General features: G+C 38.3%; 1 protein-coding gene across 8 annotated transcripts in view; it reads right to left on the bottom strand.

The window, feature by feature from the left end:
* The window catches only part of LOC136825789 (A disintegrin and metalloproteinase with thrombospondin motifs 6-like), a 332,879-nt gene extending 312,763 nt beyond the window's left edge, over positions 1 to 20,116 (bottom strand). The window contains exons 1-2 of one of the 8 annotated variants that reach the window (XM_067082692.1): positions 20,083 to 20,116; positions 18,477 to 18,592 (exon numbers count right to left, since the gene is read on the bottom strand). In XM_067082692.1, the coding sequence (XP_066938793.1) occupies positions 18,477 to 18,573 (97 nt within the window). In that variant the 5' untranslated portion in view covers positions 18,574 to 18,592; positions 20,083 to 20,116. Of the gene's footprint in view, positions 1 to 18,476; positions 18,847 to 19,697; positions 19,844 to 20,082 lie in introns of those variants that run through there. The other 7 variants (XM_067082690.1, XM_067082687.1, XM_067082689.1 and 4 more) reach the window with 7 other exon arrangements.
* Between the last annotated feature and the right edge of the window lie 3,737 nt (positions 20,117 to 23,853).

The raw sequence follows: 23,853 nt of genomic DNA, 5'->3' as shown, positions 1-23,853 counted from the left end.
TCATGTGTTCAGCTTTTCTTGTGTTAAAGTGCCGGAACAACATTCCCATTTTTGCTTTGCATTTTGCCAATAGAATTGCTATTTGATCATTGCATAACATATTCCTATTCAACATCACACCAAGGTCTTTAACTGCTTCCTTGTTTGTGATTGTCTCATTATTAGGTCCTTTATATGCATATAGCATTCCTACTTTATCACCATAGTTCATTGATTCAAATTTATCAGAGTTAAATACCATCCTATTTATCTCTGCCCATTTATATATTTTATTTAGGTCTCTTTGTAGCGAGTTCCTATCTTCATCACAAGCAATTTCTCTACTTATTCTTGTGTCATCTATAAACTTCTTACTACTGAGTCCTTAACATTACTGTCTATGTCTGCAATCATAATCACAAACAGCAATGTAGCTAACACCGCACTCCTGTGGTACACGGATATTACCGTAGCTTCATCCGATTTCTCATCGCTTGCAATCACTATCTGTTTTCTGTTTTGCAAAAATTCTTTTATCCATCTCCTACTTTGTCAACAATGTTATGTTTTCTCATTTTTTTCGCTAATATATTATGATCTACCTTGTCAAAAGCTTTTGCAAAGTCTAGGTAAACCACATCTGTATCTTTTTCATTTATCATATTTTTATATATGTTTTCATGGTGGACTAACAGTTGGGTTTGTGTACTTTTTCCGGTACAAAACCATGTTTGTCCTATATTGAACAATCTATTTTTCATTAAATGTTTCATTATATTTTTTTTCATTACCCTTTCATATACTTTCATAATATGAGATGTCAGACTCACAGGCCTATAATTACTTGCCTCTAGTCTTGAACCACTTTTGAAAGTAGGAGTAATATATGCTAATTTATGCTCACATCATAAATCTTGCCTGTATCTATACTTTGTCTTAATAATATTGCTAGCTGGCTTTGCGATTGAATGAACCACTTTCTTTAACAATATGGCAGGTACGCCATCTGGTCCTGCTGCTGATCCATTTTAATTTCATTAATAGCCTGCACAATATCGGCTTCTGTAATATCTATATCTGATAAGTATTCAGTATTTTCATCTCTTATTTCTGTATCATTATCTTCATTTTCAATTCTAGGTGTAAATTCACTCTTATATCTTTCTGCTAATATGTTACATATTTCCTTTTTTCATTCGTTAATCGCCCTTCAATTTTAGAGGGCCTATTTCTACTCTTATTTTATTCATCTTTTTGCATATGAATAAAAATTTTAGGTTTTGCTTGATATTTTGTAGTGTCATTTCTTCTAGGTTCCATTTTTCATTTTCTTTTGATTGTATAATCTTTTGTTCTGAGAGAGAGAGAGGTACTGCTACTTCTACCTCTCAATTCGGTAATTATTTATATGAGAGTATAAATGAGAGAGAGAGAGAGAGAGAGAGAGAGAGAGAGAGAGAGAGAGAGAGAGAGAGAGAGAGAAATATCTGAAACTTACTCATAACCTAATCAGTAATCTCTCAATTCGGTAATTATTTACATTAGTATAAATGAGAGAGAGAGAGAGAGAGAGAGAGAGAGAGAGAGAGAGAGAGAGAGAGAGAGAGAGAGAGGAGGCGGTAAAAAGACTCCAGGAGGTAATTACAATGTTGATTACCCTCGTCATACGCAAAACTGGGCAAGCAAGTGATTCTCGTAGAGGATAGATTACGCCTCTCTCTCTCTCTCTCTCTCTGTCTCTCTCTCTCTCTCTCTCTCTCTCTCTCTCTCTCTCTCTCTCTCTCTCTCTCTCTCTCTCTCATAAAGATCCAGTTTGCCTCTTTCCAACTAAGCAGTGACTTGGGTATGTGAGTGCTAGCTGATTGTTGTAAGCTGCAGCTCGGATGAAAAGCCCCAAAGAGAGAGAGAGAGAGAGAGAGAGAGAGAGAGAGAGAGAGAGAGAGAGAGAGAGAGAGAGAGACATTACGAATTGCACAGAGACATGCATGAAACAAACGATGCTCTCCAAGCGCCATATCAAACTGTCATGTCCAAGTGTCACTCTTCTAAGAGCCAACTTAAGAGGGGTTCAATGCATGTAACCTAACTCGGGTCAATTCGAAGTCGAAGTCGCACTCTCTATTTCTTATTCTACATTCGAAAGCCTTAAAAATCCTTTGCGTTTATCAGTTTCCATTCCACAATTCTTCTTGTTTATATGTTCACTACTTTGGCTCCGTCGAGCGTGACTGCCCATGGTGTGCGAGAACGCCATGTTATCTAACAGGTATCACCTCCTCTATCTCACTCCGCCAACATCACAGCATACTAACATAGGCCTATGCATAACCGGAGGTAGAATACGCCCCGTTCATCACCTATCGAAGATAAGCCTAATGGAAATTATTTATTTATTGATGATACAGATAAATAATTAAATAATTACGGGCTGCTCTATGAGCAAGAGTCCGTGCTGGTAAATAAAGCCAGCTTATTCAAAAACAACAATAAAAAAATAAAATTAACAACTGTTAAATGTTTAGGGGCAAAATAAACAAAAAACGGAGAATTTTTACGAGAAAATAAAGGAAATACATTTTGTATATTCATGTATATATTCCCTGTATCCCAGTGGTTCTCACCCTGGGGGAGGGCACGCCCCCTAGGGGGTGTCAGCAATTTCTAAGGGGGGCGCGAGCCCTAGGGAAAAATTCAAAATTCTCTAATTATATTCGTTATTCTCTTAACAAGAGTCGGTAAGAAGCAGTGTCAAGTATCTCACTGATTCATTCCCAATAGAATTAATAAAAAACTTCTCTTTCTCTTTTTTTTTATTTTCCTTTAAATCTGGGAGGGAATTGTACTCATAGATGCAAGGAGGGGAGGGGGTGGAGGGAAGGACCAACTCTTAGAGGAGGGGCGTGGTAATAAAAAGGTTAAGATCCACTGCTGTATCATACACCCATTCCGTTAGTAAATGACATTATGATAATTACTCAGGTCCTTGTGGTTACTGACTTGTGTTTTCACCATATGCCTATTATTCCTAAGGCCTCCAGAAAGATTCCTAGATTCCAAGCTAACCTTCTGAGATGATGGTGCTAGCCCAAAGTGCTTCTTCACCCTAGTTGCTACCCACTTCAGTCGTCTAACTGCCAAACACATAATTCCTTGCTTAGGTCAACAGAAATTAAGTGTGTATACACACACACTAACATATACTGTATATGTGTGTATATACACATATATACCATTATATATATATACATATATATATGTGTATAAATTCTGGGACATGTAGACGTTTCCTTTAATTTTATTACATTTATCTAATAAAAAATGGTATGTAAATATATATATATATATATATATATATATATATATATATATATATATATATATATATATATATATATATATATATATATTATATATATGTAATATATAGAATCTGAATAAAACACAGTACACAAGCAAAAACAATGTTAAACCCTCAAGAAATTAGTTAAAATTAATTTGAAAAATAACAATAAACCGAACCCAAAAAAGCGACAGTAACTGAACTAAGCCAAGTACAAAATGAACTGAGCAGCAAAACTCTACGGTCATTTCACAAGCACTTTCAAACCGCAAGCTTCTCATAATTGCCACTAAAACCGACGAAACGCAACGCAAAGGAACGAACATCATTGCCACAGCGATCTAATGGAGTCCCGTTCAGGGTCGAAACCTGATATACAAGCAAATGGCGCAAAGACGTGATCATTTAATATCTGCTATCATCATCATCACCTCCTCTATCGCCGCCAGTGTTTCAATACTCTGCAGTGGTACATCAACTATATCAATTCATATCGTCCAGTTACCAGAACTATCAGTGAATTCACTCGAATTCACCAATGTAAGCCATTATTTTTCATCAATTAACCAAAATACATGAATCAATGGAATGTCAGAAACTACAACAACAGAATTGTACCTAGAAAAGAAAGGGGGCAGTCAGTTACTGTAACCGATATATTGGAAAACTATTATGAAAAAATCAACGCATAAACATGAATGAATGGAGTATCAGAAAGTTAAACACTAGAATTTTACCTAGAAAAACAAGTGGCTATTACTGCAACAGATCTATTGAAAAACTATTATGAAAAAAAAATAGAAAACTACTGCGCGTGAGACGAAACTTGACTGAACTATTATCTAACGTGACAATGGCTTTATAAAATTAAAAACATGAGTGAATGTATTAAATACTTCTATGAATATAATTCATAAGAAGTGACTGCAATTATGCCAACTGAAAAATTATTGTTGCAGTACAAAATAAAATAAAAAAATAATGACTGTTGCAGTAAAAAATAAAATAAAAAATAATGACTGTTGCAGTACATAATAAAGTAAAAAAAATGACTGTTGCAGTACATAATAAAATAAAAATAAAATATTGACTGATGCAGTGCAAAATAAAATAAAAAATAATGACTGATGCAGTACAAAATTAAATTAAAAAATATTATTGCAGTACAAAATAAAAATAATGATCGTTGCAGTGCAAAATAAAATTTTAAAAAATGATTGTTGCAGTACAAAAATACAAAAAATGTCAGTCACTATACCCAAAAAAAATAGCTAAGATCACATGAAATAAAAACTCATTTCAATTACGCTAAAACAAAAAGTTAATAAGAATTTACTCTATAAAAGGTGAGTACTTAACACTGAAAAACCTAAAGCTTCCATAAATAAAAAAGCATATTAAAAAAAATTATAGCTGTATAAAAGTAACATCGTTTCTTTCATTAAAATGTAGCTTGAAATTCTGACTTTGCTATGCATTCAGGCACCAGAATCAGCGAAATGTCATTACAGAAAATAAAATTTACAAAATCGTACCAATAAAATAACAGATTGCTGGTTCTAATAATAGAGGCTATAATACATTACGTACAGTTATCCCACAAGCACACTGACTCAAGCAGTTACAGATAGAACATAGAATTTAAGTCAAAGGCCAAGCGCTGGGACCCATGAGGTCATTAAGGCGTAAGCGTAACAGAAGGAAAACCTCAAAGCAGTTGCACTATGAATCAATTGTTAGCAGAGGGTTGAGGAAAGTAAGATGGAAGAAAGAGAATATGAACTGAGGTACAGTCAGAGAAACGATAGAGGCTGTAGCTATGGGCCGAAGGGACGCTGCTAAGAACCTTGAGTAATGCCTACAGTCCACCGCATTAGGTGCACTGACAGCACTAACCCCCTATGGGGACGCAGCCGTCTGGGAAGAGGGGATGATATGCATTCTGAAACTGGCCTTATCTGTCACAGTCTCGACGTGACTTTTGGAATTGCGTAGACTGTCTATCTGTCTGTCAGTCAGTCTCTCACGAACATGAATGATGTAGAAATCTAGTCTGGTTCTCACTTAAGACATTTCAACTTCTCCCCTTAAATACTCTAACCCCCTCGCCCATCTCTCTCTCTCTCTCTCTCTCTCTCTCTCTCTCTCTCTCTCTCTCTCTCTCTCTCTCATTAGTAAAAGTAACTAGGAATAGAAGATCTCTATCTCTCTCTCTCTCTCTCTCTCTCTCTCTCTCTCTCTCTCTCTCTCTCTCTCATTAGTAAAGGTAACTAAGAATAGAAGATCTCTCTCTCTCTCTCTCTCTCTCTCTCTCATTAGTAAAGGTAACTAAGAATAGAAGATCTCTCTCTCTCTCTCTCTAGGTATTCAGTGATAGAACATCCCATTCTCTCTCTGGGTATTTAGATCTCTCTCTCTCTCTCTCTCTCTCTCTCTCTCTCTCTCTCTCTCTCTCTCTCTCTCTCTCAAACTAATAACGGTAACTAGAGATGGAACATCATCAAATTACTGAAAGAAAAAGCTAAACAAAAACCAAAAAGAGAGTGGAATTATAACCCAGCAACTGTAAAAGCAATTCTAAGAAGGAGACATAACCTAGAAATATATGACGTTTTGCTTGGAATGAATAAAAGCTAGAAAATAGTAAGTAAACAAATAAATAAATAAAAATAAAACGATGATGTCCTTACATATATCATCTTCGTAGCCTTGGACGAAGCGCAAGAGACTTGTATGAAAACATTCCGGGCCCAGCAAAAAAAATAAAAGACAGAATGAAATTCACAACTGGGATATACAAGACTGTCAACTTATCGCTTCGAATCAGTAGCCCAAAATGTGGTTTTTATTTTGATGGGTTGGGGAGAGGAAGGCAGTCAAATGCTCTGACATGTCTGCTAATGTAGATGGGAAAGGAAACGTGATATCTTTATATAAAAGAATAAAATACATACACACACACACACAAAATACGACGGTGCCTCGGCAAAAGAATGCAATGTAATTCAGACTTACATGAAGAAGATAAGACGAGTTAGATGTATACAGGAAGACGCAGTGAGTTGACTGAGATTGAGAAACACGACAAAACTTCCCTCCTAAAAGAGGGAGGGATTTTTATAGGTATAGTGAAAAAAAAGCAGGGAGTTAGGGATGGGAGGGGAGGGGGTGAAAGTAATGAGGTCAGATCTGACTTTGGAAATATTGGACAAAACCTGTCAGATCTGGTAAGATTTACGACTCGTTGTCTATTTCGATCACTGAAATAACCTTCAGCATCATATCTTGGTACAACACGTAGAAAGGAATAAAATTTTCAATATTTCCGCACTTACTAACATTGTTTTTTTAATAATAAATACATCAAATCACACTTTCTCTTTTCAGTGCTGAATTTGAGTTGGGCTGATCTTAACTCGTTTTGGGTCCCGCCCTTTCAGTTTTAAATGTCACGTCATGTCATTTTTTAACTTCCCGACATGTCAGTTTTAAATTTCACATCAAATCGTTTTTAAATGTTCCGTCATGTCAGTTTTAAATGTCACGTCATGTCAGTTTTAAATGCCCCGTCATATCAGTTTCATATGTCATGTCATGTCAGTTTTTAAATGTCACGTCATGTTAGTTTTAAATCTTCAGTCATGTCTGTTGTAAACGTCACGTCATGTCGTTTTAAATCTTTAGTCATGTCTGTTGTAAACGTCACGTCATGTCAGTTTTTAAATTTTTCGTCATGTTAGTTTTCATTGTCCCGTCACAATTTTTCATGTCACGTCATTTCATTTCCAAATTTTCCTTCATGTCAGTTCTAAATGTTTCGTCACGTCAGTTAGAAACGTCCAGTCATGTCAGTTTTAAGTGTCACGTCATGTCAGTTTTTTAATTTACGGTCATGTCAGTTTTAATTTTCCCGTCACGTCAGTTTGAAATGTCACGTCATATCAGTTTTATATGTCACGTCGTGTCAGTTTTAAATGTCCGGTCATGTACGCTGTAAACGTCGCATTTCAGTTTTTAAATGTCACGTCATGTCAGCTTTAAATGTCAAGTCATGTCAGTTTGAAATACCCCCATCATATCAGTTTTATATGTCACGCCATGTCAGTTTTTAAATGTTGCGTCATGTCAGTTTTAAATGTTCAGTCATGGCTGTGGTAAAAGTCACGTCATGTTAGTTTTTAAATTTCCTGTCATGTTAGTTTTGATTGTCCCGTCACGACAAATTTAAATGTCACGTCACGTAATTTCCAAATTTCTCGTCATGTCAGTTTTAAATGTCTCGCCACGTCAGTTTTAAACGTCCAGTCATGTCAGTTTTACATGCCACGTCATGTCAGTTTTTAATTTCAGGTCATGTCATTTTTCAACTTCCCGTCACGTCATCTTAAATGTCACGTCATATCAGTTTTATATGTCATGTCATGTCAGTTTTAAATGTCTAGCCATGTCCGTTGTAAACGTCGCATTTCAGTTTTTAAATGTCACGTCATGTCAGTTTTAAGTGTCAGGTCATGTCAATTTTAAACGTCCTGTCACGTCAGTTTTAAATGTCACGTCATATCAGTTCTAAATGCCACGTCATATCAGTTTTAAATGTCCAATCATGTCCGTTGTAAACGTAAATTTCAGTTTTTAAATGTCACGTCATGTCCATTCTAAACGTCCCGTCACGTCAGTTTTAATGTCACGTCACGTCCGTTGTAAATGTCGCGTCAGTTCAAATGACATTAGAGTCAGCACGGTGAGGCGAGACACTTTAAACTCGCCCGTCAGTGGAAATTTAGGCTACGCCAGTCTAAATAGCTTTCAGGCTACGCCCACTCTCCGAGACTCCTACAACTTTCGACACAAGAAACACAACAGGAAGAAGCCACAACGTTTTCCTAATGCGTTTAGCTTAAAACCCGTGATATATTTACTGTTTCGTTACCTCCTTTAATTCGCTTCTTCGGTGTTCCCGCAGAAACACTGTAGATAAGCCAGACTGACATGTAATTAATGTGCCTCTGATTCAGACAATGTCTGTTAATAACCGTTAGCACAGAACGTGGCTTAACTTACTCCTCCTCTCTCTCTCTCTCTCTCTCTCTCTCTCTCTCTCTCTCTCTCTCTCTCTCTCTCTCCCGTTAACGTATGCCATGTATTTTCATACACAAAATTTTCACCATCAAGGAAAAATATAACGTATGCTATGTATCTGTATACAGAGAGCTTTCACGCCGTCAAGGGCTCAATAATGTTGGCTATGCATGTTCACAAATATAACTACACGGCAAAACGGGAATAATGTGTCCCATGTATATTTATACCTAAAACTCTCAACGTCACGAATACAGTAATGTGTGCCAAGTTTATTTCATACCATAACACAAATAAGATCCCCAACACCTCTCCCAGAAAACTAACTGCAAAAAAGGGTAACAACATATGCAACATGTATAATCATACAAACCTTGCAATGTCAAGGCTGCAATATGTATGCCGTGAATACTTACACACAACGACTTAACCACCAAGAACGCAATTAAGTGGGCCGTGTATATTTACACCTAAAATTCGCATCGTTAAGGCTGCAATAAAGTATGCCATGTATATTTATATACATTAATCGCAACCAACGGCAAGTGAATATTCAGTGTCAAGTATACTTAGGCCTATACCTACACCTGTCAGTGTATGTCATTTTATATATGTATGGGGTATGATATATATATATATATATATATATATATATATATATATATATATATATATATATATATAAAATTCCCTAACGGTCGAAAGGTACTTAGGCTATATATATATATATATATATATATGCAGAATCTACTGGTCACTTTTACCAGACACATATGTAATTCTAATAGCCACAATGCCCTCTTAACTTCGCTAATTCTTCGCGCTTTTTTGGATATGCTTGTAACTACGAAGCCGATAGATCCAAAGGGAAGAAATTGAAGAGCCTGTGACGGCCGGCCGCGGGAAGCGAACCCGAGTTACCTTAATCACAAGGAGGTCACGTTGCCGACCTGACTACGAGAAGGATAAAAGTCTATCACCTCTCGTACATATATATACCTGTCGTTTTCAGATATATTTATTAGAGCTGGAATAGACCCATCCTCACCATCGTAGCCAAGTGGGCAATCGTTTTTATTGCTTTTTAGGCTGAAATATATATGCAGAATCTACTGGTCACTTTTACCAGACACATATGTAATTCTAATAGCCACAATGCCCTCTTAACTTCGCTAATTCTTCGCGCTTCGTAGTCAGGTCGGCAACGTGACCTCCTTGTGATTAAGGTAACTCGGGTTCGCTTCCCGCGGCCGGCCGTCTGAGCTCTTCAATTTCTTCCCTTTGGATCTATCGGCTTCGTAGTTACAAGCATATCCAAAAAGCGCGAAGAATTAGCGAAGTTAAGAGGGCATTGTGGCTATTAGAATTACATATGTGTCTGGTAAAAGTGACCTGTAGATTCTGCATATATATTCAGCCTAAAAAAGCAATAAAAACGATTGCCCACTTGGCTACGATGGTGAGGATGGGTCTATTCCAGCTCTAATAAATATATCTGAAAACGACAGGTATATATATGTACGAGAGGTGATAGACTTTTATCCTTCTCGTAGTCAGGTCGGCAACGTGACCTCCTTGTGATTAAGGTAACTCGGGTTCGCTTCCCGCGGCCGGCCGTCACAGGCTCTTCAGTTTCTTCCCTTTGGATCTATCGGCTTCGTAGTTACAAGCATATCCAAAACAGCGCGAAGAATAAGCGAAGTTAAGAGGGCATTGTGGCTATTAGAATTACATATATATATATATATATATATATATACATATATATATATATATATATATATATATATACACACATATATATATTATATAATATATATATTTGTATATATAATACATTATATATACAGATATGTTATATACATTTAAAACTCCCATTGGCAAGGCCACAATAATGGTTTTCATATTTTATACATAAAACTTTCTGTCGCCTATAGGACACAGGACATAGCCTACACTGTAAGCTACCGGAACCTATATACACTAAACATCATCACATTTCTCTCTCTCTCTCGTTCGGCAAATAAAGGACGAAACAGATCCTCTGCCTCTCTATCTTTCTTAAATCAAATTCGTGACCAGTCTAAATTCGGGACTGCTTAGGATGACGTTACGCGTGGGTGTCGGGTTGTCCTATTCTGATATTAACACTCTAAACAAATCCTTTTGGTATCCTATCAAGACAAAAGACTTTGTCATCAAGGGGTGACAAAGGCTAAGATCCTCTTCCAGTGCTTTCTCAGAATACTCTCACATATTCTCTAGAATTCTCTCTCTCTCTCTCTCTCTCTCTCTCTCTCTCTCTCTCTCTCTGTTCTATTGTTATTTCTTTGGGAAAGATAGAAATACAGATTTTTGTTGTTGTTTATTCGGTAATGATAGAAAAAGATAGCTTTCTGTGTGTGTGTGTGTGTGTGTGTTTTGGCTGTCTATATCTCGGTCATTCTTTTGACAACAATGGTATATATGAAATAAAATTCTCTCTCTCTCTCTCTCTCTCTCTCTCTCTCTCTCTCTCTCTATCAACCTCGCTTGGTTTTTATTTTGATGAAAGCAAGCATACCAAACAAATTCTCTCTCTCTCTCTCTCTCTCTCTCTCTCTCTCTCTCTCTCTCTCTCTCTCTCTCTCTCTCTCATGGTCATATCTTTAGGCTAAGAAAATACGAACTAATCTGAAGAGTAAACAACGTTTTATGTGTATTTAGGTAACAGGTCAGATGACTAATTAAATTCATGAGAGAGAGAGAGAGAGAGAGAGAGAGAGAGAGAGAGAGAGAGAGAGAGAGAGAGAGAGAGAGAGATGCACCACAAAAAACAACATTCTTTTATTTCACCCTAAAACATTTTATCAATAAATGGGAACTAATTATGTAAATTTTTAAGGGTAAAGTCCTAGATAATTATGGCGCTCCATTGAATAAAAATCTGCGGTAACTTTATATCAAACATAATTTATTCCAATCTGTAACCAGTGGCCCACTCAGCTGTGACGATAAGCATTTTTTATATTATTGATGTATGGGCGTGCGCAAACACACATAAATATATATACACATATATGTGTGTATGTATAGGCCTACATATATTTATTATATATACACACATGTATGTATATATATTATGTATATACACACACACAGCATTTTTATATTATTGGTGTATGCGCGTGCGCAAACACACACAAATAAATATACACATATAGGCTATATGTATGTATGTATAGGCCTATATATATTTATTATATATATACACACATTTTGTATGTATATATAATTATATGTATACACATACACACACACGCTATATATATATATATATATATATATATATATATATATATATATATATATATATATATATATATATATATATATATGTGCCTCCCCATCCATTCCCGGACACATCTACAGCCAACACTTGCAACGCAGCCTAGGCCTAAGGCCTAACATCACACCCCCATCCTTACTCTCGCCCAAAAGCATCATATCCCATTTCAGTCCTGATCTCAGAATAACCGCAACCATTCCCACGAAGGACATCACACGAGCAACTTGATACAAAAACTGTGAAATGACTGACGATGTCTCTTCCGTCTTCCAGCTTTTCTAACATTCCTGTGGCTGCAAAACGGCTCTTCTGCCTCTCCAGCTATTGTCATTTCATTAGAATGGAATATAGAATTTAGGCCAAAGGCCCAGCGCTGGGACCTATGAGGTCATTCAGCCTATGAAACCATTGTTAGGAGAGGCTGGAAAGTAAGATGGAAGAAAGGGAATATGAACTTCAGTACAGTAAAAGGAATGAAAGGTGTTGCAGTCAGGGGACAAAGGGACACTGCAAAGAACCTTAAGTAATGCCTACAGCGCATCGCATGAGGTGCACTGACGGCATTACCCCTCTACGGGGTACAATTCTCATTGTTATGGCATTAACAAAATGCAAACATTCGTATGGAACATTCCCAAATGGTCATAACTTAGAAAGAGCGCTACCAGGGAATACCATACAATTCTGAGTGAAACAATTCACATGCGGTGAAAAAAAATTATAAACTAATTAATAAATAACAATTATAAGGTTAACTGATTATGGTGGTCAAGTCTTTGCTTTCAACAGAGCGGCGATACTTTCAATAATTACATTCACTACTCAAACTATTCTATGATCATGAGTCTTTTCTCTCTTCTATTCAAGTTTGGATGCATTTACCCACAGTAATTGTCCCAGTTGTACGACTAGGCCTAAGCCTACTCGATTATTCTTAATTTTCCAACCATTATATATCCCACTTCTCACAATCTTGGCTCTTTCAGCTTTCATTTCATGCATTACGAAATGTGGTGAGTAAAAGTGTTTTGTTAAGTCTCAGTACGATGAAAAAATCTTAGACCTATATGCGGTTCGTGGCGAGCTTTTTCGTTCCCCCAAGTGGGTTGAGATTACGTTTATTGTTTCACTTATTTCAAATCATACATACTTTACAGCCAATTCAATGCCTCTACCAGGCTGCCTTGGTGTCAGCAACAAGTTCTAAGTCTTAACACAGACGTCAGATTTCAGTAAGCGCGTATTATGAGTTGTAAGCCTCCTTTGCTAGGATACAGTTCCACTTCCCCGTGGTAGACACTGCCGGATGTGTTGGGAAAGTCCCCAACTCTCTCCCCATCCCACCCCCACCCCGACACCCTTAAAAAGCGCGCACACACACAGACACACACATACATATATACTATATATATGGTGTTTGTGTAGGCTTGTTTCTCTTACGTACGCATTGTACAGTATGTTTAAAAGTATCTTTGTTGAAATATAAGGTTGTATGTTTGGTGAATGGGTCTACTGAGCATCACTGCTCATGGCGTGCATGCAACCACGTTGTCTCAGCTACATCGAATGGGTTCCTTGTCCCTCTTCCAAACCAACAGATATATATATATATATATATATATATATATATATATATATATATATATATATGAGAGAGAGAGAGAGAGAGAGAGAGAGAGAGAGAGAGAGAGAGAGAGAGAGAGAGAGAGAGAGAGAGACTAAATTTTACCACATCAACATTGTAAAATCCAAAGCCTTCATAAAGTAATACAACCTAGATTATTTTCTCGAGCATTACACTCAGCAATTCGTACATTCGTCTCCCAAGTCAAACACGCTCAGAAACACATGGCCTGCTGTCGAGGGCTAATCCCACGTGATTTATGAGAAACTCAATAAAGGGAGACGTGTCAAGATAATGTCCTAAGTGGAGCGAAACCCCCGACGGAGAGAGAGAGAGAGAGAGAGAGAGAGAGAGAGAGAGAGAGAGAGAGAGAGAGAGAGAGAGAGAGAGAATCCCTATCTCTGAAAAGTTCCCTGAAGCCTGACGAGTACGAACCATCCATTATGATTTCGCTTTGTTTTTCCAACTGAAAACGAAACACTACTCTTGTCGAGTACTGAGAGAGAGAGAGAGAGAGAGAGAGAGAGAGAGAGAGAGAGAGAGAGAGAGATATAACCCCTATCTCTGTTTCTCCAACGGAAAACGAACAGAGATCTCGTCGAGTCCTCAGAATTGAAGCACTCAACACATGTCACCCTCTGAGTTAGGCGCTAGGTATGTTATCTCCGAGGTGGACTAGACAGCATAATTTACCAATCAGCGGATGAAATGAGTCTTTGAATTTGGGCACCTTCCATAAAGAGGGGGAGCTTTCTGCCTGGCAGAGATTTTTTAGGCTACGTCGTGATTCTTTTAAGTTTAACCTGATGCTTTTAAATTCACGCAGCGTTCTAATGATCATCATTTCTACAAAGAGGAGTTTATTTCTAAAAAAGTGTAAATCGGAGCAAGACCGGAGCAACGCCAAGTTTAAGAAATTGAACAACTAGCACAATTTAAGAAATTGAACAACTAGCACAAAAGAGGCTAAACGTAACTGGTGACAAATAGATGGCAGATAGCAATGCATCTGGGTCCAAAGGCTGACTACAAAGAGCGTTCAGTGCCTTCTACTGTTTCTGCAGAGCACCAAGCAAAGCTTACAGCAATAGTACCCACCAACTGAGAGTAGAGTTCTTGTTAAATCGGAATTCCCTTAAGCTACATTATATTTTTAAAGGTGGCCCCCTTAAAAAATAAGAAGAAGAAGAAGAACTACAGGAATGAATTACGTTTTCGACAAATCCTGGCCTAACCTGATTTCCCTGAATTTCTGAACTTGAAACTTTTTTCGGGAGACATGTCTAGGTTTCTACGAGTCGTTTTCTGTTCTTCTCGTTAAAAATCAAACACGAAATAATGAAAACTATAATTACGCGCTTGAAAAAAAAAATAACCAACATGTTAAAAGAATACCGAGAATCCTAATTACGTTGAAAACAAACGAAAATTCCTTCCCTCCTCAACGCAAAAACCTTTATTTACAAAAACTACAGACCGGGTCACACCAGAATGGCTATGAGCTGATATAAAGGATTTTCATTATTATTATTATTATTATTATTATTATTATTATTATTATTATTATTATTATTATTATTCGTTTAAAAGTACAATGGAGAATATCGAGGTCATTTTACTGGTAGAGGAGACTAGGTATATAACATCTGGTAATCTACTCCTCACATTGCAAGTTCCTCGTTGGACGAGTCGGTATAGTTCTCGGGTAGCACTCTGCTGGGCCCGCGTCCGAGTCTCCGGCCGGCCAATGAATAATTAGAGGAATTTATTTCTGGTGATAGAAATTCATTTCTCGGTATAATGTGGTTCGGATTCCACAATAAGCTTTAGGTCCCGTTGCTAAGTAACCAATTGGTTCTTAGCCGCGTAAAATAAGTCAAATCCTTCGGGCCAGCCCTAGGAGAGCTGTTAAACAGCTCAGTGGTCTGGTTAACTTAACTTTTCCTCGCACTGCATGGTACAGAATAATAGACAATGAGGCCTACATATTGCTATTCATTCTATGGTTTACCATTGAAAGGAGGTTTTTTAAGACTAGCTCCCACCCCATGATAGGCCTAATGCTCTACAAATCAGTGCCGAAAACTTTCTTTTAAATGAGAGGTTAGAGGACCCATCTAACCCTCCCAAAATTAAATTTTAAAAAGTGCATATAAAGTTGCTTAGCCAGGAGATGACGGCAGCAACCCCAGCGACCGGAAAGCAAGAAGACAAGCAACCGAAAACAAGGGAAGACAAGTACCGGAGAAGCACGGGAAGACAAGCAACCGAAAGCAAGGGAAGACAAGCAACCGAAAGCAAGGGAAGACAAGCAACAAAAAGCAAGGGAAGACAAGCAACCGAAAACAAGAATAGACAAGCAACCGAAAGCAAGGGAAGACAAGCAACCGAAAGCAAGGGAAGACAAGCAACCGAAAACAAGAGAAGACAAGCAGCAAAAAGCAAGAGAAGACAAGCAACCGAAAACAAGGGAAGACAAGCAACCGAAAACAAGGGAAGACAAGCAACCGAAAGCAAGGGAAGACAAGCAACCGAAAACAAGAGAAGACAAGCAGCAAAAAGCAAGAGAAGACAAGCAACCGAAAGCAAGGGAAGACAAGCAACCGAAAACAAGAGAAGACAAGCAGCAAAAAGCAAGAGAAGACAAGCAACCGAAAACAAGGGAAGACAAACGACCGAAAACAAGGGAAGACAAGCAACCGAAAGCAAGGGAAGACAAGCAACCGAAAGCAAGGGAAGACAAGCAACCGGAAGCAAGGGAAGACAAGCAACCGAAAACAAGAGAAGACAAGCAGCAAAAAGCAAGAGAAGACAAGCAACCGAACACAAGGGAAGACAAGCAACCGAAAGCAAGGGAAGACAAGCAACCGAAAACAAGGGAAGACAAGCAACCGAAAGCAAGGGAAGACAAGCAACCGAAAACAAGAGAAGACAAGCAGCAAAAAGCAAGAGAAGACAAGCAACCGAAAACAAGGGAAGACAAACGACCGAAAACAAGGGAAGACATGCAACCGAAAGCAAAGGAAGACGAGCAACTGAAAGCAAGGGAAGACTAGCGACCAAAAGCAAAGGGAAGACAAGCAACTGAGAAGCAAGCAAGCAACGCGACGGTCTAACGCGGCCAGATGGATTTACCCAGATTACTGGGTTATTAAGTTCCACAGCTCATAGCTCGATTAGGGCGCGAGCATCAGTATTAAGGTCTCAGGCTACAATGAGCCGGTTAATAAAACCTTTTTGTGAGAGAGAGAGAGAGAGAGAGAGAGAGAGAGAGAGAGAGAGAGAGAGAGAGAGAGAAATGGAAAGTCACTAAACGAGGCCAACTACTTTGTATAACAATATATTTTGTGCGCATGTGTGTGTGTGTGTGTGTGTGAGAGAGAGAGAGAGAGAGAGAGAGAGAGAGAGAGAGAGAGAGAGAGAGAGAGAGAGAGAGAGAGAGAGAGAGAGCTTAGGAACGAACAGGAGCTGCTAAAATAAGAGAGTCGAATCATAATTAGAATCAACATTATCACCAGATGATCAACGACTGCACAAGTTGCGTGCACACCACGAACAACGAAGCTAGATGGAGTTAACAGCATATTCACCACATTCTAGAGGAACAAGCCAAGCTTTCGCAGACTGCAACGTCCAAATGAAAAGAAATTCAATACAAGAAAAAATTAACAATAAGTCATAATCCAGGGGAGGCGAAGAAACGATCTTTACGCACCAAGCAGTAATGCAATACCATTGGAGGGGAGACTTTAGCGAACGGATGGCAGGTCATGGATACTCTTTCGGTGATGAGGTCAACAGCAGTGATACTATATATCTCTATTCTTATGAGAGAGAGAGAGAGAGAGAGAGAGAGAGAGAGAGAGAGAGAGAGTTTATAACTATGGTTTGAACCTTTCTGTGACTGTGCAGCTATCGAATAAATCCACAATACAGCTGAGCTGAGAGAGAGAGAGAGAGAGAGAGAGAGAGAGAGAGAGAGAGGCTAAATTTAGAATTATAATTTGAGCCTCCCTGTGATTATGCAGCTATCAAATAAATGCAGATTATAGTTGAATTGAGAGAGAGAGAGAGAGAGAGAGAGAGACTCAGTTGAACCTTCCTGTGACTGCAGCTATCACGTGTAAATGCACAATACAGCTGAACTGAGAGAGAGAGAGAGAGAGAGAGAGAGAGAGAGAGAGAGAGAGAGAGAGAGAGAGAGAGAGAGAGAGATTTACGCCAGGCCTGTACAACGAGAGAACTACCATTAGAACACCCAAGCGCCCCGACAGAAATCTTTGACAACCAAAGGAGCATTCTTTGTCACCAAACACGTTCGCCTCACTGTATTATAAGCCGTTCATCCTATCAGCTCTGTTTACTCAACACAAAGTCCCATTTCAGCCATTATCTTGACAACCGCGGACCCGACGACACAGATAAACTGGTCCTTTTTGTTATCTAAACAATAAGGTTTTCGTAGGAGCCAGTAGCTAACGCCTGCATAAACAGTCGACTCGACTATTAGCGAATCTCTTCTGTAATCTTTTGGCTCATAAAAAATAGACTCATTTTGGAATGACCTTGACAGCTCGATGTCTTTTTTTCACCATGGCCGTAACACAGCAGCTGACTAACTACCAGAGAGAGAGACAGAGATTGAAAATAGTTTTTTTTGTTTTCGTCGACATCCCCTCGCCCACACGTGGCCCTGATCGAGTGTCATGCACAGTTGATAAATGGCAGCCTATCTGTGATAGGCCTACCGCTATCCCGCTAGGCCTACTCCTGATACGTAACTGGCCTGGAAGTTTCCGTTGGGTGAAGTTTCACGTCATATGAATAATAATGTAAAACAAATAAATGAACAAATTTACAATTTCAATGACTAATTAACTGAGGAAAGATAACCTGTTCAAACACGGAACATTAAAATCTCCTCGCGAGAATTAGAATTTTCTGAATAAGGTTCTAGGCCTAAGAGAATTTAAACAAATAAATGAACAAATTTACAATTTCAATGACTAATTAACTGAGGAAAGATACCCTGTTCAAACACGGAACATTAAAATCTCGCGAGAATTAGAATTTTCTGAATAAGGTTCTACAGTAGGCCTAAAAGAATTTAATTCATGTCGACTCACCTTGTCGTTTGCTGGGGAAATGATGAGCCCATGTGGCAGTGGTGGTGCAAATCGCCAACACCACGACAATGCTTATAGACACCACCAACACTCGCATGTTGGTGGTGACTGTCTGGCTGAAGAAATGGACGAAAAATTAGGATACGATGGAAAATTGTATTTCGACGTCTAGGCCTATGTCAAGCACTTTCAATCCTGTATAGGCCTGAATCAAGGTCGACTTTCCTGTTGTGATAATTTCCGTCACAATTACGATTTCTAAACCTCACCAGTTAGTTATGTTTCACAATACCACCGTTCTAGTTTTAATTTATTAGTATAAGTCTAGGCCTACAACACCACTTTCGAAATTGAGAGTCGAAAATAATACCTGCCATTTTCAGTTTAAGATTTAATGCACGGTCATCAGAGACACATTTGGTTTCCAGTTTAAATATGGGCAAAATCAACATAAATTCATTATAAAATAACGGAAAAATTATAATATAAAAATAAATTGAATACCATAATATCTCTACGTTGCAGAGACGACAACTGTTCTTAGGAGAGAGAGAGAGAGAGAGAGAGAGAGAGAGAGAGAGAGAGAGAGAGAGAGAGAGAGAGAGAGAGAGAGAGGCTACATATTGAATAAATTATAAACTATATCAGTAACGCTGCTCGCTTTTCATTGTGACACAATAAAAGACAAAAAAAAAACAATTAAAAAAGACTGATAGAGAAAAGGAAAGCAATAAATATTAACTAATAAGTACACCGCTATCACATGAGCCTAATTATCCAATTAATCACAGACCACAGGAAAAGGGTGAAAAAATATATCGATAATCAAAAACGGCTTCTCCATTCTGAGGAAGGCACGAGGATTATTAGTTAGCAATGATTCACAAAACCAACCACCGTGACTTTTGATTCTTCATTTTTCACTGTCCACTTTACACACTGCTTTTCGGAATAGGCCTTTGTCATAAGCATCGGAATGTAAAGGAATTATTCACGTGTCTACCACAAGTCACCAAAAGCCTCTAGGCCTAAGAGGAAATAAATAAAATAAATAAACTAATTAATTCGTTCATCAATCATGGCGTGGTGTAGCCTAGTTAACAATCGTCCACTATCTTTTGTCGTTTTGCATTTAGACGAACACGAAGCTGCGACATCTTTTTCTGTCGTTCTGCAGATGCCCAAAAAACATAGCTGCGACACGGTGGTCCAAAACCATACCCCCTTCAATTTTCGCAAGAAGAGAAGAAGGAAGGAAGGCCCTTGCCAGCGCGGTTCAGTCACGGGCACGGGGCAGCTTCGCCGCCGTAAACTGCCTCTCACACCGGCCCAAGAAACACTGACCAAAACACTGATTGCTATTACTCACTCTGCTATGAAGGAGAAGAAGAGGAAGAAGGAGAGGGGGGGGGGGGAGACCCGGGTACCCAACTATTCTTATCCGGCGAATATTAAACGCGCCCCGTTTACCCCAGCTCGTTCCCCGAAGTGCTACGGCTAGACGAAAGAACGATTAAGAAGAAACCATTCTTATTTCACTTAACAAATACGCGTTACTGAGCCTTTTATAGGCAAACTTTGACTCAACATCAGAATGATCAGATACCAGTCGAGACTCTTCGCTAGACAGGCGGGAACATGACCCCTCCCCCACCACCCCGGGATCAACCACCCAAGACCCCCTCCCCCATCCAGAGCAGCGACATCTATAGCTGGCGACCCGCAGCTGTGACGTCACATAACGTCACGGAAATGGGAGTAGCTCATTGGCTGTGGCGTGAGGTGTTGCTCGTGACGTTTGGCATCGGCTCTTGCTGAGATAAATCATAACTCGCTCGTGACGTTGTTCATTTCATAAAATGTAACGATTCGAGGGCGTTAGGTGACTTATAATTATCCAAACTATGCACACACATACTTGACGTTTATGAATGAAAATACACAGACGAATTTAAATCAATAGCGTCTCCGTAAAATCAGAATTTAAAAGTAGATTTGATTTATAAGGATATGGAGCTAACTACCATCTATGTGTGTGCATGTCAACGTGTTTATTCTTATGCTCGCATTTCGAACATGAATCATTATTTAGATTGCCTGTCTAAAAAATTCCTTTTCCGGGACGTTTTACATCCTGGGTCCCATAGTTAGATAACTGACCAATCGTGATGAACATTAAATATATATATATATATATATATATATATATATATATATATATATATATATATATATATATATATATATATATATATATATACATATAGTATATGTATATATATATATATATATATATATATATATATATATATATATATATATGATGTCCCCTGCATACCATCGGAGACTTAATGCCACACCTATATATGCTCTGTATATTTACCCTTGTAACATTTCATCTGTCCATATTCTACCAGTGAACAGGGGCACAGAAGCAAGTGCCCGAAATATATGGTTGCAACGTTTAAATATTGTTTTATGGGCCTTCTTATATTCATATTACACTGTGGTATTACAGGAAGAGACATTCATATATGATGTATGTATATATACCTATATAACCATACACATAAATATATATATGAGAGAGAGAGAGAGAGAAAGCTACATGAGGTGGAATGCGTATACGCATACTATCACACTACATGAATCTATGTACGCGTGCAATGAACTTCTAACTTACTACCTTTCAAAGAAACCGGAATCCTACCCACGTCTTCCAAACACGAGAAGAAACAGGGTCCCAGAACTCTACGGTTTTACCTATTTAATTTTCGTACGGCCCAAGGAAATTGAGATAAGATTATTATTATATTCATTCATCATAGGAAAATCGTACTTGAATTCGCGGTCCTTGCTAAACAGAATAGAACATAGAATTTAGGTCAAAGGCTCATCGCTGGGATCAATGAGGTCATTCAGCGCTGAAACGGAAATTGAGAGCAGAACGATTTTGAAAGGTGCAACAGGAGGAAAGCCTCGCAGTTGCACTATGAAGCGATTGTCAGTGTGGAAAGTAAGACGGAAGAAAGAGAATATGAACGAAGGTACAGTAAAAGGAATGAAAGGGGTTGCAGCTAGGGGGCCGAAAGGACGCTGCAAATAACCTTAAGTAATGTAATGCCTACAGTGCACCGCGCGTGAGGTTGACAACAAAATCTGGTTAAAAATTTCCGGGACCGAATAAACAAAAGCAAAAATTCAAAAAGTAACTAACCACTTCATAAGATGATGTGATACTGAGCTGTCCTTGTGCCAGCCAATATGGGCTCTTGACCATTCAGACAAGGCAAGCACGTAAAACTTCACCAAGACGTGAAGCTAGAATCACTCTGCTTGCAAGCAGCGTAATAAAATTTGCGCCAAGGGCCTTTGTCGGTTCTATCCTGTGGTGTCTGTGTAATTGCTGTGTGCTTGCGTTCGTCTCCTTGGCTCGTAACAGAGTTTCTTTATCGCTCTATGAAAATATATTGCTCATACCCCAGTCGTCTGCGGGATCTTATCTATAACAGCGAATTGGTCATTTGCATATTATTATTATTTTATTATTATTATTATTATTATTATTATTTTATTATTATTATTATTATTATTATTATTATTATTATTATTATTATTATTATTATTATTATTCAGATGATGGACCTTTTTAGTGTGGAAGGAGCCCACCAAAGGGTGCCACTGACTTGAAATTCACGCTTCCAAAGAATATTATTATTATTATATTATTATTATTATTATTATTATTATTATTATTATTATTATTATTATTATTCAGAAGATGAACCCTATTCATATGGAACAAGCCCACCAAAGGGGCCATTGACATGAAATTCGAGCTTCCAAAGAACATGGTGTTCATTAGGAAGATGTACATAAAAGAAAAAAAATTAATGAATTAATAAATAGATAAAAACGTACTAAAATACAAGAATAGAATTGGGGTAGAAATGTATTGCATCTTCGCTTGAACTTTTGAAGTTCCAATTGCTGGACATCCTCCGGGAGACTAGAAAATAATTAACCAGAAAAGAATTTCGCCGTTTGTGTATGGTATTCTTTGATGTTGGCTCCCAAAAACAAATAGTGCAATAAGGTGAGCGTTCTGACACTGCAAACCTCACTTAAGGCTGAGAATTTTTCATAAAAGTTACATTGATATCTCTCCCAAAACGTAATAATTTTTTTACAATCATAAGGCCAGTGGCGTCCGTGAGGGGGGAGGGCTGTTTGAAATCGCCCCTCGGGCCCAAAAGTGAGGGGGGGGGCCCAAATTGCGAAATTTAGGAAATAAAATTTCTGAAATTTGCATTTACAAGTGCCTTTAAAATGATCCTACAATTGCTCATATTCTAAAAATTTCCCCCTGGGGTTGCTTACAGCGCCCCCTCCCCAGCCCCCCAGCTGCTTTGGCTCGCTTCGCTCGCCTCCCACCCCATAAGAGGGGCCCCAAATGGGACTGTGGCCCCCAGGCCACAAAATGTCTAGGAACGCCCCTGCATGTGGCCCACCTCTGGTGAAATTTTCGCATAGAATAGAATAGAATATAGATTTTAGGCAAAAGGCCAAGTGCTGGGACCTATGAAGTCATTCAGCGCCGAAACGGTAACTGGCAGCAAAAAGATCTGGAAGGTGTAACGGGAGGAAAACCTCGCAATTGCACTATGAATCAATTAAGAGAGGCTGGAAAGTAAGATGGAAGAAAGAGGATGTGAACGGAGGTACAGTAAAAGGAATGAAAGGGTTGGCAGCCAGGGGTGTAAGGAAGGGACGCTGCAAAGAACCTCAAGTAATGCCTACAGTGCACCGCATGAAAAATTTTCGTATAGAAGATGCGGACCAGAATCTCGTAAGAACAAATCCAATTTGCTCATTCCCCTAAACAACTTTAACCGATTCGGCAAGACTGATTGGTTGATTGGCGCGTGGAATTGATAGATTACCGAAAACTATCGTCGCTACGCGTCAGTTCTCTTGTCCGAAGTCCCCCCCAACTCTGAATACTGCTCTGGCAAAGGTTCAGTACAGAACAGCGTAGTGCTTCATGCGAAGTATTGCTGTGAACACCAGTTTATGCTGTTAAAGTAACGTTGAGGAATTTAACAGTATGTGGAAAAACGAACACACACACACACACACACACACACACACACACACACACACATATATATATATATATATATATATATATATATATATATATATATATATATATATATATATATATATATATGACTATGAAATATTTTCTGTTAAAACAGAATTCCATCAACTATAAGGAACCCATAAAAACGCCAAAATAAGGAAAATAAAGGATATATATAATATATACACACATATATATTGTGTGTGCGTGTATGTTACACATCACACGTCA

This window comes from Macrobrachium rosenbergii, chromosome 39 (assembly GCF_040412425.1).
Source record: "Macrobrachium rosenbergii isolate ZJJX-2024 chromosome 39, ASM4041242v1, whole genome shotgun sequence".
NCBI classification, from domain to species: domain Eukaryota; kingdom Metazoa; phylum Arthropoda; class Malacostraca; order Decapoda; family Palaemonidae; genus Macrobrachium; species Macrobrachium rosenbergii.
The sequence above is the reverse complement of the archived record's forward strand: the minus strand, read 5'-3'. Positions and strand labels throughout refer to the sequence as shown.